Below are 16,751 nucleotides of genomic sequence, written 5' to 3' on the forward strand. Positions count from 1 at the left end.
TATATATATATATATATATATATATATATATATATATATATATATATAAACACTACTAGTACTTTCATGAAGAAATCCCCAAATCAAGATATGAAAATTAAAAAAAATTGTTTACAAAAACAAAGATACACAATAAAATAAGTAAAACAAGAACATTGAATTCCTACATAAATTTAGTACAAGAAAACTACCAAAAATACTTAATACTTTTTTATATTAAACAAGTATTATTACTATTATTACTATACTTGTTATTTTGCATTAGTCCTAAAACAGGCATCATTATCTATTTTTGCCTTTTGAATTTGGGGTGAACCATGACCTGGATAATTCTTCACAGTTTAGAGAGATTCACCCTGATAGATAACTTTATATACACATACAGGCATAAATGTTCTGATAGTCGTAAACGCACACAAATCACAGTGATAATGGTTAAACGTGTTATTTCTCAGACATATACAGACCTTTTTGTGAGTCAAAGAGAGCATGTTGGCTGAGCTGTGGATGCTCAAGGTGGCCCAAGGGAATGTAAGGGCTGGGGTACAAACTGCTTGGCAAATGAGAAAAACCTGGAAAAGAGAGAGAATACAGACATGTTAAGTCCTGTTATTCGAGAAACTAAGGGAGTGGCCCAAACTGTCAGTACTATCTCCAGTATTTAATGCAGCATCTGCATCTCCCTGTCATCAGGCAGAGGGGACATTAATACAATAACCTTTGAAAATAGTTTATGATAGCGACAGTCGAGTCATTGACTGTACACCGGTCCACAAAATCTTTTTCCAGCAGAGCAAAAATCTTTCGGTGTCATTATTCATAGCCAAATTATGCACACTTACAAATACACAGATTTGACGATTTATTATCTTATCAGTTCATGAATCTGCTTCATAGCCGGAGCAGCAGCTCACCTCAGTCCAATCATAAAATTGACTTATTACCACCCAAAGCAAAGGGGGAGAAATATTTCTCAAACCTGACATCTGGTAACCAGGGAGCGGCCATTCACACATGCAAAGTCATGAATTTCATCTAGGATTTCACCAAGGGCAAAGACGTACAAATACACATTCATAACCTCAAACACTACAAACAGCCATAAACAAAAGCTCAAGCACAACAATGCTGACACATAACATTATCCCCCCTCCTTTAAAAAAATAAGCTTTAATGAAAGACAAAAGGGTTGTCGTGGCTAAGAACAAACGGCCCTCTAAAAATAGAATTGCTCGACATTCAAAGGGGAGGATGATGTTTAGAGCGTAATCCTCTGGAAGATATATGGGGTCATGCATTTGCATTCATCATTCCTGCTTGTAGGAGATGCATTCAAAAGCGGTGGATCACATCCTTTTCTCAGAACCTCCATTGTGAGACTTGCAATGCATTGAGGGTGGGGCATGCTTGCATTTAAAACCAGCAGGACCCGAGGCACATACGAAGTCGGTGGCTGATTTTATGGAGTGGATTGGCAGGCCTGTACCGCCCTGGCCCCCGGTGCACACAGATCCGAGCGCAACTCTGTATGAGGACAGGCGAATGAAATGTTTGTTTTCAGACGGCCGCGTCTTAAAGCACTCAATTACTCAGAACACCAGCAGCTGCGTCATGCAGGCTTGGCACTTTGGCGAGTGGTCAGGTGGTGCTGGAATGACTCATAAGAACACCCTGAAGAGATGAGTAACCACTAAATCAAAGAGTGCGGCGTAAACAATGTGTTCACGCTAAATGCTAGCTGCTGAAACGAGAAGCGAGAGCGGCTTCTGCTGCAGTTGAATGGCGCGAAATGAGGCTGGAATGTGCGCTTCTCCCAACCCTCTGGCAAAATTGCAAAACGTTCAGAGAGGCTTTGCTGGAGAAAGGTCAAGCAGCCGTTATATTGGATTTACAGCCAAGCTAAGGGGGCACATGGCTGCTGAAGCACCTTTTAAGATTTCACAACAAATACCTGCAACTGAAGGAGGCCAGAAAGCAGAGGGTTAGACCTAATTTCCAAATAAACAGATTACAACAAGTGTAAAGAAAACTCTTCATTCTTGGCAAATTTGCGGTGTGAACAGACCGGTCTCCTCTGCGCACAGATATTGACAAGTTCAGTTTATGAACAACAGCAGGAGTGTTTTAGGTGTAATGGATTAGTTTTTACCATCAATGCAATTCAAATCAGGTCACATCAACCATTATGGATTGACTTGTGTGTTTGGCCGGAGTGGTCAGTTCTTCCACACAATGTTTAGAGAGAGATAGAAATAGGGTAGATAGAGGGGTAGGGTCAAAGGTCGACCAATTTATATGAGCATTACCAGAGCTCTGAAGCAAGTTTTATTGGGGGCATGAAAACAGCCTCAAAGCCTCAGAAACCCAAAATGTGTCTTCAATCTCTCTCTTTGGATCTCATATGCCATAGATTGAATTCCTAGGATATAGCAGGGCTGCTTTAAACACAGTGTCAACAACAGGCTAAATAAAGAACTGAGTCAGCCCACAAAGCTAGTGCAGTAATATTATTTAGCCGCACGATCGCCAAAATGCTAGTGGCTGAGCTGTTTATTAATGCATTGTACAGGTGGCAAAAACATTCATCGCTCGGTTGGTCTAAACAAGCTACATTTACAAGGAAAGACTGCCTTCGTTTCTTATTTTAATTAGGAGTCGGAGACAAAACATTGCAAATAAAACACCAGGGTTACTCAACACTTATCTACAATCGCAGCATCACAGTCAAAGTAAAGTCTTCGTAATTAGTGATAACAGTAACGTGAGAAGATTAAGTGTTACTGACGGTCTAAAAATACAGCCTTGTTGTTTGCACGTTGCACAGTGTGTGTCTTTATGGCACTACATGTAAGAAAAGCGGTGGTTCAAAGGCGGTCACTTTATTTAGTACATCTCAGGTGACTGGGTACTGCTATGCCGCTGACTGCATTCCCACACCATACCAAGAGATGATTGAAGGCATCCTACTCTTAGCAACAAGGCTAGAACCGCAGCGCCACGTTTATTTCGGTGTTCTTCTGCATGCCTCGTGAGGGGTGTGGTGGAGGCAGGCCTGCTCTCAATGTACAGCACATATCTAATCTCAGTTAATCTCCCTTTCTATATGGTGAAATAGAGAGAAAGTCTCAGGCTACATGATATCTGCAGACTAATTAGTTTTGATTGCTACTGCCATTTCCTACAGTTCTGCCCCACAATGTGCCTAATGCAAAGAAACTTCCTGACATTGATGCAGGGTTCCCACATATTTTGTCCAGTGAATGTACATGACATGACTTCTCAGTTAATTCATGATTACTGGAAATAAATCTTTTTTTTAAGGATTACTGGGCAGAATATAGTATGCATTTTAATTAACCAATATGAACCATTTTAACTTTCAATATATAAATGTTTCTTACATGATTTTAAATCAAATATCAATACATTCAGGAAGTCATAAATTTTTTGTTCATCAAATGTCTAAGAAACTTCAGTTAATGTCTCAGTTGTTCAGCTTTTAAATGTTAATACAAATATTTACACGTTAAGACATTTGCTGGAAACAAAAGCTGTTGAATGTAAGGACAATTCTTTTTTGAGTTTATAATTAAAACATTATTATTATTATTTCATTTTATATTAAGTATTTTATTTTATGTTTAAGTATTTGCTATTGAATGTTCACATGCAGAGTTTTGCGCATAGCGCATGCATGCGTGTGTGTGTGTGTGTGTGTGTGTACGAAGTGGAGTCAGCTTTATTAACTGTCTGTGGCTTGTGTACTGCAAACACAAACAAGTTTCATCACTGTGTCCGTCACGCGACCCTGTTCCCCTTTTGAGCTTGAACTGATGGTATGTTAAACTAAGGACATTATTAACTGTCTTTACATTTATTTTGAGAGATGAAGTTAGCGAATGCATGCGGTGTTCAGCCAATCAATGCACTGGTTCAGTTGGCCAATCAGAGCACACTGCACTTGTCAGGAAGGGGGACTTTGTAGAAAACGATGCATTTCAGAGAGGCGGGGCAAAGAGGACCTAAAATAATGTATATTATTTGAAAAATGTGTTTTATGAACATTAAAGCGTGTGAACATATTCAGTTACACCAAATACACAAAATAATGATCTTTAAAAAAAAAAAAAGCATCATATGATCTCTTTAATGTTTAAATGTTATAATCTTTGTAAAATGGCACAGCTTTTAAAGTACACGCTTAAAAGATGAGCATTATATTACGGTAAATATATTTTGATAATATCAAGTATTAGTAATTACAGTTAAAACAGGTAACCATTTATGAATGCATATTAGTCATTTGAACTGAACTTAGGAAACACGGCAGTTCTTAAACGCTGAAAAATACTGGTGCGCTTCGCATCCATTCAGATGAACAGAAAAAATAAATTACTAAAAATCACAGATCACCTGACGGAGAAAGAAACTCTGAAGCACGGTTCGTCGAGTAAAAATATAGCCGTGCTAAATTTATACTCCAACTCGCACACTGACGAGTAAAACCTGAGAATTTATTAGACATTGACTAATATTAGACATCAAGTTACCCAGAGTGAAGATTTAGTCGCATATGCGAGTGATTTACTCGCAATGTAGATGGTTGATACTAACACTACTACTACTACTAATCATTTTAAAATGAAAAAGTGGTGCTTTACAATTACTGGTTTGGTGACTGTAAAGAGGAAAGATATGCATGTTTTCTGGAGCACAGAACCATTTAACCTAGCTCATTCTTTAGGGATCTATTACTAAGGACGATGGAAGGTTACGTGTAAATGGGCTACATGTGGAGAGGGGAATTTAGCTCAAAAAGGAACAGTCAAAAAAGGAGGCCATTAACATTCAAAAGCAAAGATGCTACGACATACCCTTGCTGACATAAAAGAGAAAAACTGTTCCCTGAGGTTCTATATAAAAGTCATAGAAAAAGGCTTTGAAGGAGAGGAGGTGGTTCAAGACCTGTATTTAGGCGCAGAGGGGCTGCAAAGGTCAGAAGCAGCTGCACGAATTTCAACAGACCCGTTCGTATGCACCAGAAAGAGACACCTTTTAGAATTTCTGCCAACGTGCATCCGCCTCCACACTCTCTCTTTTCATTATCTTTATTATACATCTCCAATTTCACAAACACATCAGTATTCAAAACTGTCACCTGGACCCCAGGGACGCCACAGGAAGCGCAGGAGAACATCAAAGCGCTACCTGTGCCAGCAAATCATCTTAGTCAAAGAGGGGCATTTCTTTCTGAGCAGAGTCCAACGTGTGACGGGAGCGGCAGGCATGGACGCTCGATCAATCACACAGAGCCGCCCTGCAGCCACCATCATCTCCTGCTCAGTCCAAAGGTGAGCGGCCCTCGACAGCCACGCATCTGATTACAAACCACAGACCGCTGCAGATAACGGCCACAGACACATGCTCAGACAAAACAAAGGAGCGAAGCCACATCGGCCCATGAATTAAAACCAGGGAGGACACATTCCTGGGATACTCTGAATCATATCTAAAACAAACAGAGATGAGGTTCAACCCATCACACTGTTGTGGAACACCTCGTCCTCGCAAAGATCTCATTTCACATAAATTGCATATTTTAAAGTTTAAAGACACACAAGGAGTTATCATGCAAATGCCCGCTACATATACGAGCCCCGTGTCCTAACAAACTGTAACATTTCACAGTTCGCTGCAATTCATGTTTATTAATTGAACTTCAAAGATAAATCAGACAGCACAGCTTCGCTTTTTCCCTCTGATTACGGAGTGTATGCAATCCTCAGCAGAGGGTGTGTGCGGTGTGCCTGATTGTTCTGCACATTTCGTGTAAAAATAGCCAAATTCCACAGCTGCTACTTCGACTTCCTTCAGTTAATAAGAGCCAGGTGCACCCTTCAGAATAAACAGGCATGTTCAAATATTTTCACAGGCTGCGGAGACCGAGTACACTTCAATGTCAGCTATTCATCACATTTCTACACAGGCAGAGAGAGGCAGGCTTGCTCTGATCTGTGCCAAGGTTTTAGACAATTCATCTGTACTCTCTCTGTGGGGACTTGAAACAAAGGCCTATGGGTACAAGGCCCTTCAACAAACCTTGTTAATAATCCACCCACGCCCTTTTACAGAGCTAGCGTTGCTTTTCTTTCGATTGTTTGGTATACATGTGAACCATTTTGAGAGCTGAAATCTCTGTCTTCTCAAAATGGCAGGGGCTGGAACGGCTTCAGTGTTGAATGAATCATCTTGCTTGAGCGTGCAAGTTTGAAGTTAGAGCACAGATAAGGCCTTGACTTTACACACTGGATGAGGTGAGGAGGAGAGAATATGAAGGAAATGTGTAATGCAACTGCAGGGCAAAATAAAGATCTCAAAACTCTGGGAAAGGAAAGCGGTTTGGTGGACAGCTGAGTTTTGGGCCTGCTGATGTAACATTGCACTGACACTAAAGTTTACATTGGTGGATCGTATACATGTACTGTGAAAAACTGAAATATATGCTCATAACATTATCTATAAGGTAATGCCATCTAGCTAATACGCCAGGTTTTATCTGTATTTTTTTTAATTTTTTTTTAATTTTTTGAGTTTTCAGGAAATGCTGGACGGAAACACCAAGATAAATAAATTCTCTAATGTGCATAAAGTTTTGCTTGTGATTAATGAATAAATAAAAGTTGATTTATTTATTCACTCCGTAAGATGGCATGGGCATAAACTATGGTGCTTTATCATTTATGTTTTTATGACATTTAGATTTTTAACCTGGACAGGAACTATATCTATATTAAAAAAATAAATAAATAAAATACAAGAATGATTTGTGATAGCTTTTGTGAAGCACAGCCTTCAACTGCACAAAATTCTTCCACTGCGAGAGAAAGCAGCAGCCGCGTGGGCATTATCGCTTATGGTTTGAGTTGGTGATGCTTGGAGGATGGAACAAAACCTTGTCAGAGCCATAACATGCCGAAGATGTGTGCAACCTTTTGCGTTTAATCAACATCATGTTATCAATTAACATTAAGATATTGAAAATCAATTTTTGACATTTGTGAATCAATTCCGAATCATCCACATCCGCATCTCAATGCATTACGAATCACATTTTGCCCTACAGTACAATATAACAGCAGTTCTCAATTCCAGTCCTCGCAACCCCCTGCGTTGCACATTTTGTATGTCTCTCTTTAGCCCCTTTCACACTGCCATTCCGGCAAATACAGGGGTAAAGTGTTCCTGCAATTGGTCCCTGGTCGCTAGATTTGGCACTTTCACACTGCCAGTGATGACCCGGTATATGTGCGTGCTTTCACACACAACCCTTGAAGATCCCGTAACGACACGTGACATCAGCGCGTGACGTGTAATGTACGAGTCGACAACGCTAAGCACGTTATACTTTCACTGAAGCAAGCAAATGATCTCTGCGTCAGCGCGGAAAGTGAGTAACTAACTGATCTCTGCTTCATTACAGTTTGCACATGTTTTCGTCGCGAATGTTGATCTTCCTTCAAAACAGCCAGTAAAAGAGTTGCGCGATAACGCGTGTCATCAATTCGACACGGAATTAGATCTGGCTTTTGTTCACACAGCGCTCGTCCCGGGTCGAATCCCCCAATGTTACTAGGTCCCCGACCCGGGTTCAATTCGTTAATCAATTCCGGTACGTGGTTGCTTTCACACAGAAGGCGACCGGGCAATGTTTCGGAAATATTGCGGGTCCGACGTGCAGTGTGAAAGGGGCTTAAGTTAACACACCTGATTCAGATAATCAGCTCATTAGAAGTGAGTTCATGCATGAAATGTGTTACCATTGACATGGTCCCTACACAGTGTTCTAGTGTTAATTTCGTCACACAGTTTTAATTTAGTCTTAGTCTTGTACCAAATGTCCTCGTTAGTTTTAGTCATATTTGGTCATTCACATATCTTTTTTTGTTAGTCAAGTTTTAGTCGACTAAAAGTCTCGTCATTTTAGTCTAGTTTTAGTCAAAAGAAAACTCAAGGTATCTTAGGCAAGTTTTAGTCGACTAAAATTATTTTTATTTTAGTCTAGTCTCACATTATTACTGATAAACATTTCAGTAAAAAAAGTTTCACATATCTCTAACATTGGTTAAATGTCAATTACCTGACCAAACACATTTGTTGAAAGATTTTTGTTGAATGCAAATGTTAAATGTGTCTGGTTTAGCATGTCATTGTCACTCGTGTAAGCTTCGGGTGTTGTGTGTTCAGCAGTTTCGTGTTGGCAGCAACAGGAGTATGAGACCTGTAAGGGGCCGTTCACATGTCACACCCAAAAACGTGTGGAAAACGTAGTGCAGTCTTGTCATCGTCTCGTCTTAGTCATGAAAATAAAAAAAGGTCACTGAAAAATATTTAGTCTCGTCTCGTCTGACGAAATTAACTCTACAGAGTTCATTGCTCCCTACTCCCTGAGCAGGGAATATCTGTTGTGAAGTTTACTTCACTTCGGAACATTCATTTGCAGATTTCATATACGTCTGTAAATAAATACAATTAAAATTCACATCTGGCACACTTCAATGCACTTTAAATGGAACATATACATTTGCATGGAATCATGGCGAAATATCCTGTGATGTCCACTTCACAGGACACTTACATTTGAATAGAACAAATGTCTGAAGTGATAAGAGAGACATAAAAAAATGTGCAGAACAGGGGGTCGTGAGGACTGGAATTGAGAACCGCTGCAATATAATATAAACAGCACTGTTATACAAAGAGCCATAGCTGTAGTACTAATATATCTTAAGCTCTGTCGAATCTCTTAGATATTAGATATTGACTATTAACCAACACAAGCCATTTCAAGAAAGGAATTGGTTACAATTACGTTTCAGCAGAGCGGCTGTCAAATGTACATTAGGATTGCAGGGACGAAATTGATTTTTTATTGTCTTTTCTACAGTCGTTGCACACCATTCACACAAATCTACTTTATTGACTTCAAAAGAGAGAGCGGGTAATCCATCGAAGACATCAGACATGACTGCATATTACACATCACTGTCCGACAGCCTTAACCAGCCACACACACACACACACTCCCTTTCCAAAAACAATACTGCACCTTTATCTCCTCAAGCACAGTCCACAGCACATGCTTGTACTTCCAATACCAAGTCGATTTCCATTAACTTCAAATATAAGGCTGCCTAAAAGACCCTGTGGGTCATATAGTAGACAGTGTTTTTTTTCCATTAGCGCATCCATGCGGTCCTGCCTGTCACCCAGACCTCTGACTATAGCCTTTGTCTGAGTTTACTGATCTGCCAACAAACCTAATCGTTAAACCCAATACGTTCAGGCTGCCTCGTGCAAATGCAGCTCTCGCCTCGTTTTAAGGGCTGACATGCTGCTATGTTTCTCCCCATTTCTTGCAGGACAGATAGAAAGGCTGTGGTTCTTACCTTCATGAGGGTGAGAGGTCCAGAACTGGGCCATTTGCAGGCTGGCTGGGTTTGGGGCTCGGAAGGCCGGATCCGACGACCCGTGAGCACTGGAGGCGCTAACGTACCCGCCGAGGAATGGGCTTGAGGCACCTGGGAAGGCATCACCTGCAAAAGACAAGATCGAACGTTTGCTTATGAAGTGACAGAATAAAACGAGACTGCAAAAAGTCCATAAGCGCTGTCATTTGATATGATGACATTCCACTCAGAAGAATAGCCTTGGCAAAAGTGGAATGATTAGTCTGTGGAGCTCTGCGGTTTTCTTTTGAAATTCAGGAACCGCAAACCTGTTTCTATTGCCGGATGGCCTTTAAATTCCCTTCAAAAGAAGAATGTTTACTAAGAGGCACAGAAAGACCACAAACACGAATTGCTTTTGCTTGTAAACAAATGTCATGAATAATTATTACTCATCCTAAATGTTATGTTAACTGTCATTACAATAGCCACCAGATGTGCAGCTTCAAAAAGGGGGAATGTCTAAATAAAAGCATGTTTTCATTTTGCCAGCTTTGACATCGGAGCGAGAGACGACACAGAGACGTGTATTGGTATTCGGTCCGCTGCCTCCTTTGAGCTTTCAAAGTCAAACTGATAAAAACAACAGCGATAGAATCTGCAGAAACGTTTACAAATGTTGACTGTAACGACTTTGGACAGGTCACTGAAATTCCACGGGAACGGATACATGCTTAAATCAACAAAGGTCCATCTATACGCCACACTATCTTTTCAAGCATGACGTTTAAACAACAGGGACAGCATGGAAATTAATGAGCCCTTCCCCCCAATTCCTCTGATACGACTGCTTTTCGTTCCCACATGCCTTTCCTCAATTCAGCATGGGAGGAGCACTTCACACTTATTACTCAAACCAGAGATGGATTCAGACACACTTTTACAGATACACACACACACAGCACTTCCTCCTGTGCTGCAGACACCTTGGCACAATGGGTCCATTTTTTGCATGTGTAAATAGTGCATTAACATGACAAGAGGAGGAGGAACAACAAGGCATCAACAGCAACATGGGCCTTTTGTAGTAGAGGTTAGCATGCGATTAACCTAGGAGGGAAGCAGTCTTGCTCTGCTGATGAACCGTTGGGCCATTGTATTGCACATCGCTAACAGCAGATGTGAACCCTTTGGACTACATCTAAACATTAACCACAGGAGAGATTAGACCTCTGGAGTGGGTGCAAATGGAGGAGAGCAGAAAGCAGAGCATGAGGAGATCCATACTTGGTAGACTTGGTAGGTTATTCTGCAGTATGCAAGATGAACACCAGAATCTAAAGTGTTTGCAATAAAAGACATTTATTGATGAGAATGGACAAATTACATTTTTACCGCAGGGTCATCCTCATCTCAGGAGTGCAATGGTTATTGGGTAACTCCTTAACTGTCCCGTTAACGGTTCACTCCTTATGTGGATTGAATGTAGAACCTTTAGGATTACTCTTTAACCACTATGCCAAAACAACTTTGTGAAAATGATACTTGTTCATCAAGTATCTTATTTCAAAATAACAAGCTTTTATATTGAGTTGGGCAAATATGAAACTAGGTCACAATTCAGCCAGAAATGGTTTAGGAATTATTCATAATTATTTCCTGAAATATGCTGAGTACTGCAACTGGAGAGTTTCTTGAGAAGTCTCAAGAACTGATCTTTTTTTAAATAATTGTAAAAAAAAAACAACAAAAAAAGGTTATAAGTGAGTTATTGAATGCCTTGTTTTTAAAAATGTCCAATGTTATTTTCATAGGAGCCTTATAAAAATACTTCAGATGTACTTAGAGGTTTTTGCATCTGAAGTCTTCATTTATTATTGATCCAATAGAAAATGGGTAATATGAAGTCTGCAAAGTAACAGAAATGAACAGATGTTTGGTAGACTGTCTATTAAATTTGCATAACAGATTTGTATACCATGTGAAGTTTATTGAACCAAAAACAGCCATCTTTTAAATGAAGGAGGCTTCAAGAATAACAACTACACATTAATAGAATTGAACTCATGAACAAATAAACAAGACACGTATTAGTGAACACTTCTTAGTTTATTCTCCACAAAATGCATTTGAAAAAAAAAAATCTTAATTCTCGGATCGATGTAAAGGAATGAATTTTCTCATGCCTAGTCCCTATTTGATGTTGCAATGGGATCTGGATCCATTCAACCCAAGAACATTAATGTCAAGTACTGATATCAGGCAGTCAGACTAGCTGGCATTCATCTTCATCCCAAGTAGTAGTGTATATTTATTTAATGCCATGTCAGCATCTTAGGCTACTTTATTATCATTCATTGCAAAAACAATAAAAAAAAAATACAATATAACAAATACAATAAAAACCAGCAAACAAACAAAGTTAAGTTACACAATGTGTTTTTTAGATAAAAATTTCTAAAACTTTTTCTGCCAAAATTAAACTAAATAACTCCAATTGAGTTCACTTCATAGAAGAGTTTAACAAACATGAAAAGCTGGACAGTCCAATAAAATATGTTTGACAGGAAGGTCAATCTTGCAGAACATAAATCGAGTGTGGTCTTCCAGCTTCATCCCAAAGGTGTTCATTCAGGTTGATTTCAACTCTTTCAAAAAGTCAGAAACATCTTTGTGTTTCCTTTCCATATTCTAGAGCTTGAGGACAATACTAAAATGTGAAGATTTGAAAAAAGTGGTATCTTGTGATGGCTCCATATCATATCCTAAAGCTTCTCAATATGGTCCATTTCACTCTCATTGTTTGTCTATGGCTGTGTACTTCACTTTTGGGTGCGGCTGGAATGACAATTTTGTCCAGACATTTGGCAATGCCAAAATGTTTTGGCTGAGAACAAGTTTAAATTCTGCATTTCTGTAGGGTGAATGCTCCACTCGAAAAGGAATCACAGTGATGTCTGCACCACGGCCTGTAACATAAGCAGCAGCTCCTGTCAAATAAATAAAACTAAACCTCACAGCCAGCATCGTGTCTGCGTGCAGTTTCCGAGCACAGTGTGACAAACACAGCACAACAGCAACCAAAAACTGTTGCCCTGATCAGTGCCGCAAGATCGTTTTTTAGAAGTACGTCCAAGTAGGTCTCAGTGGGAATTTACAAAGTCAGTTGTTTCACATTATCTCTTAAATATTCATATTCCATCTGCAAACATTTCCCAGTGCCGTATAATCCCTCTGAACCCAGAGTTTGCAGGGCATGTTAATTGTTTCCAATCACTCAGCTTTATAGTTCATAACTCACAGTCGTCAATCTCAGATGCATGAAAAAAAACAAGTTCAGTAGGTCAGGTATAGTTTGATTCTTTAACATGAGAGTTTTTCCAGAAGGTATCCACTATTTTCCTCCTCCAAAACAACGGCTACCAATGGCCACTGTCAGAGACCAGCTGAACAGGACACAGGAATTTCCTAATTGCTTATGTTGCTCAACTCATCTGCAACCCAACGGGCTTTGCGGTGAGCTCTCACAATTCCCCTACCAACTCCCCTCAGAATTTAAGCCAGGCCCTTAAAAACAATTCAGAAAGAACTGTTGTAAATTAGAGAAAAGAGACACTAATAAGAATAAGAAAACGGGACCATTAAAATACTCAGAGCCACTCTTTAACGGTTCCTTTCAAAGCCCACCACCTGCTCTAAAAAACATAAAGAGCACTCCCACCCGACAATAGACCACATTATGATAGACATTACAATGCTGTAGACGTAAAGCATGCTCAGCAGACCAATTCACACATCAAGGCGAAACCGGATTTAATGTCACTTAAAGCAAAGACCATGACAGAATTACAGAAGTATGCAAAGCATTGCGCTGCACATGCAAAAAAAAAAAAAAAAAAAAAAAAGACAGTTTAATGGTGAAATGCACAAAGTTGAAGTACTGTCTCTTTTATACCTAAAATCAAAATTATATGAGGGCCCCTCACCATTTTTGTTTCTTAATGTGCAGACAATACTATATTTAAAAACAATACTAAAACTAAGTAGAACAACAGGCAACAATTAAAAAAAGTCTAAAATAGCAATATTGTTTCAATCAATGGAAACATCGGTTTGTCAACCAATAGCTAAAGTAGCTATATTTTTAATCATACCCACACTAAACACTAGATCTTATAATATCATCCTCAACTTAAGGGACACAGCTTCTTAAAACCTGGACCGGGAATTACTCATTTAAATCTTATTGTTTGGATACCCACATACATGACAGAAGGGCAAAAATCTTTGCACAAAATCAAAACAGAGCTCTAACAAGGTCCTTGCTAGTTTCTGCAGTTAAAAAGAAAAAAAGTTTAAGTGCCAGTTCCTTTTTAACTTTTAACCCTACTGGTAGCCTAATGATTATGGTGGAAAACAGCTGTTCAACTTTTACTACTAGGCTACCAATAAGATTTAAACCCCATCCTTGTTGAGCAAAGCAACACTTACTTGGTGAATGCATACATTTAAAAAAAAAATTTTTTTATCGCTTTCTGATGTTTTGGTAGTTATTTTTGCAAGCATTCCTATCCATTAAGCTTGGCACATTTTAATGGCGCGATGGAAAACAAGTAATTTGGGATTCTATCTCAGCTCAATGCATCACCTGCAAAGAAAGAAAAACATGTCAAAAACGTACCAGTGGCAGTTCTAACAAGTCAACCTGGATCTTATACAATGCACTGAATTCCTGCACCTCACTCGCACTGCAGGGCTCAAACTGAAACTTTTGTTCAGATGTTTTGACAGGAAAAGAGTGACAAAATAATTGCTGCCTATAGTGGTAAATCCAACGTACTGAGGTAATCTTTGTCTAATAAATGAGCTTCTAAGTGTCAAGTTTAGGCGTCACTGCCTATTCAACTACCAAGCCTACAACTGTGTTAAACAATGTGTCTGGGCAGCAATTTATCCGAGAAAAAACCAAGGATTATACATGGCCTTTTGTTGTACACAATAGTGAATGTTTGGTTTTGCATGCAGAGTTTGTCCTTTAGTTTGAGCAGAATAATATGTACTCATAAAAGCACATGGGAAGTAAATATGATTCAGGACAAAAGGTACTTCTCTTTATTATTTAAACAGAATTGATATACAAAGACTCAACTGAATCTATAATCTAAATAAAGTATGTGTTCTATTGCTGTCAGAGGATTTTCCTTTGAGCTCCACCCAAAGCCTGATTGGTTACCAGGAGAAACATGAGCCAGCAATAGAAAGGTCAAGCACATTTGTGACCATCAACATTCAATCCTTCCTTTCAAGACAGAAGACTGTTAAGTGTTAAAGTTACAAAAGTAGCATGTTAAGGGGCTGCCAGGAGCCAGAGCTGTGACCTTGCAGCCAAGGAATGATGTGAGCGTGAGATGAAGTTTAGCAATTTCTTGCCCACAATGAAACATGAAAATAAAGAATGCAGCATGGGATAAAAACACAGAAGCAGCTCTGTATTATGCAGCAGCTTTTTTGTTACCACCTCTACTTCAAACAGCTGTGCGATGTGACGTACTGCCCCTAACATTAATATCTGCGCTGAAGAAAAGCTGCTCATCACCTTTTCATTAGACAAGAACAACACTGTACATCATTGGCATGGAAGATTAGGCTTTGTGTCCAAATTCAAGAACCCACCATTCCAGATATTACACAGGGTGCTGTGATTTCACCTGACCCTTTCATCTTTCCTCAGACAAATTAGCACATGACGACAAACGCCTCAGGAGAGAAAAAAAAAAGGTTCCTCTGAATTATTTTTATTATGAATACAAACGCGAAGAGCTCATTAACACATTAGCTGATCAAATTTCTATAATAGATATCTAAACAATAAAAATATAACTAGTAGAATTTACCACACAAGTAAAAGGAAAACATTGTAGACCACTGGGAATTTCTTTAAACTGCAGCTTCACTATAAATTCTAGTGTAATAAAATCCAATTCAAGACAAGATTACTCAATGTAAAAGTAGTTACTTTACCTAAAACTGCACATTTAATGAACCACAAAAAAAACCTCCAATAATCCATGTATTCATTTAGGAAACTAAATGCGTACAACTGTGTGCATTCTGTAAATGTTTGCCACGGCTGGGCAAGCCAAAATAGTATGAGCGTCTTCAGCACTTTGTGGCAGGCACTGTAACTGGAGTCTGATATGAGAGCAGGGCTGCAGTGCTGGCTTTCATTTCACATCCTTTGTTAGCTTTTCAGAGGCACGGCCTAATCCCAGGTCAGGTCACTGCTATCCTGTGTGGCCCTTCCCCCGGCATCAACTACCCCATCCTCATGCAGGCCGGCCTCGACACTGCCCTTTGGCCCCTCCTTCAGACCCGTGTGCACATGAAGTCTCAGCAGCTTCAGCTCAGAACACTAATGAATACTGCACGTGACTCAGTGTACTGTAAAATGCCATTATCAGCCTATAAAATCATTTTTTAGATACCAAATTATAAAAGAACTCCCAGCAAAGCAATCACTGGACCAAAGGTTTGAAAATCATACCTGAAGAAAATCTGGAAAAAAAAACAATAATTAGCCAACATAATGTAAGTGAACATATCTGAACCATAAAATGATATATAGTAATATAATGCAGAATTCTTTAGAAAAAAAAAAAAAGATTGTTTACATTGTGTGTACTGCATATCTATTATGTATATATAAATACATATGTATTTAAGTAAATATTTAAGAAAAATGTTTTTATATTTTATATGTTTTTATAAAAATATATACACACACACACACACACACACACACACACACACACACAGTATATAAAACATTTTCAAAATGTATACTGTGTGTGTACACACACATACATTATATAAACAAAAACTTATTTTGTATGCTATTTATCATTCGACAGCACAAAACCAATATTAAGTGTCAATTTTTAGAAATTGAGAATTTATACATCTTTGGCAGAGATACAACTATTTGAAAACCTGGAATCTGAGGGTCAAAAAAAAATAAAGAGAAAATCACTTTTAAATTTGTCCAAATGAATTCTTAACCATACATATTAATCATCAAAAATTAAGTTTTGATATATTTAAGGTAGGAAATTAACAAAATATCTTCATGTAACATGATCTTTACTTAATGCCCCAAAGATTTTTGACATAAAACAAAAATCTATAATTCTGACGCATACAATGTTTTTTTGGCTTTTGCTACAAATATACCCCAGCGACTTAAGACTGGTTTGTGCTCCAGGGTCGCATATAGACACTTAGTATAGAGACGTAAAAAAAAAAAAA

At 38.8% G+C, this 16,751-nt stretch overlaps 1 protein-coding gene across 4 annotated transcripts in view; it reads right to left on the reverse strand.

Moving 5' to 3' along the window:
* The window catches only part of tnrc18 (trinucleotide repeat containing 18), a 61,651-nt gene that overhangs the window by 36,477 nt on the left and 8,423 nt on the right, over positions 1-16,751 (reverse strand). For all 4 annotated transcript variants that reach the window (XM_026250374.1, XM_026250373.1, XM_026250372.1 and 1 more), the window contains exons 3-4: positions 9,447-9,593; positions 468-572 (exon numbers count right to left, since the gene is read on the reverse strand). In XM_026250374.1, coding sequence (XP_026106159.1) covers positions 468-572; positions 9,447-9,593 — 252 coding nt within the window. The remainder of the gene's footprint in view (positions 1-467; positions 573-9,446; positions 9,594-16,751) is intronic.

The sequence above is a fragment of the Carassius auratus genome, unplaced genomic scaffold (genome assembly GCF_003368295.1).
Source record: "Carassius auratus strain Wakin unplaced genomic scaffold, ASM336829v1 scaf_tig00024173, whole genome shotgun sequence".
NCBI classification, from domain to species: Eukaryota; Metazoa; Chordata; class Actinopteri; order Cypriniformes; family Cyprinidae; genus Carassius; species Carassius auratus.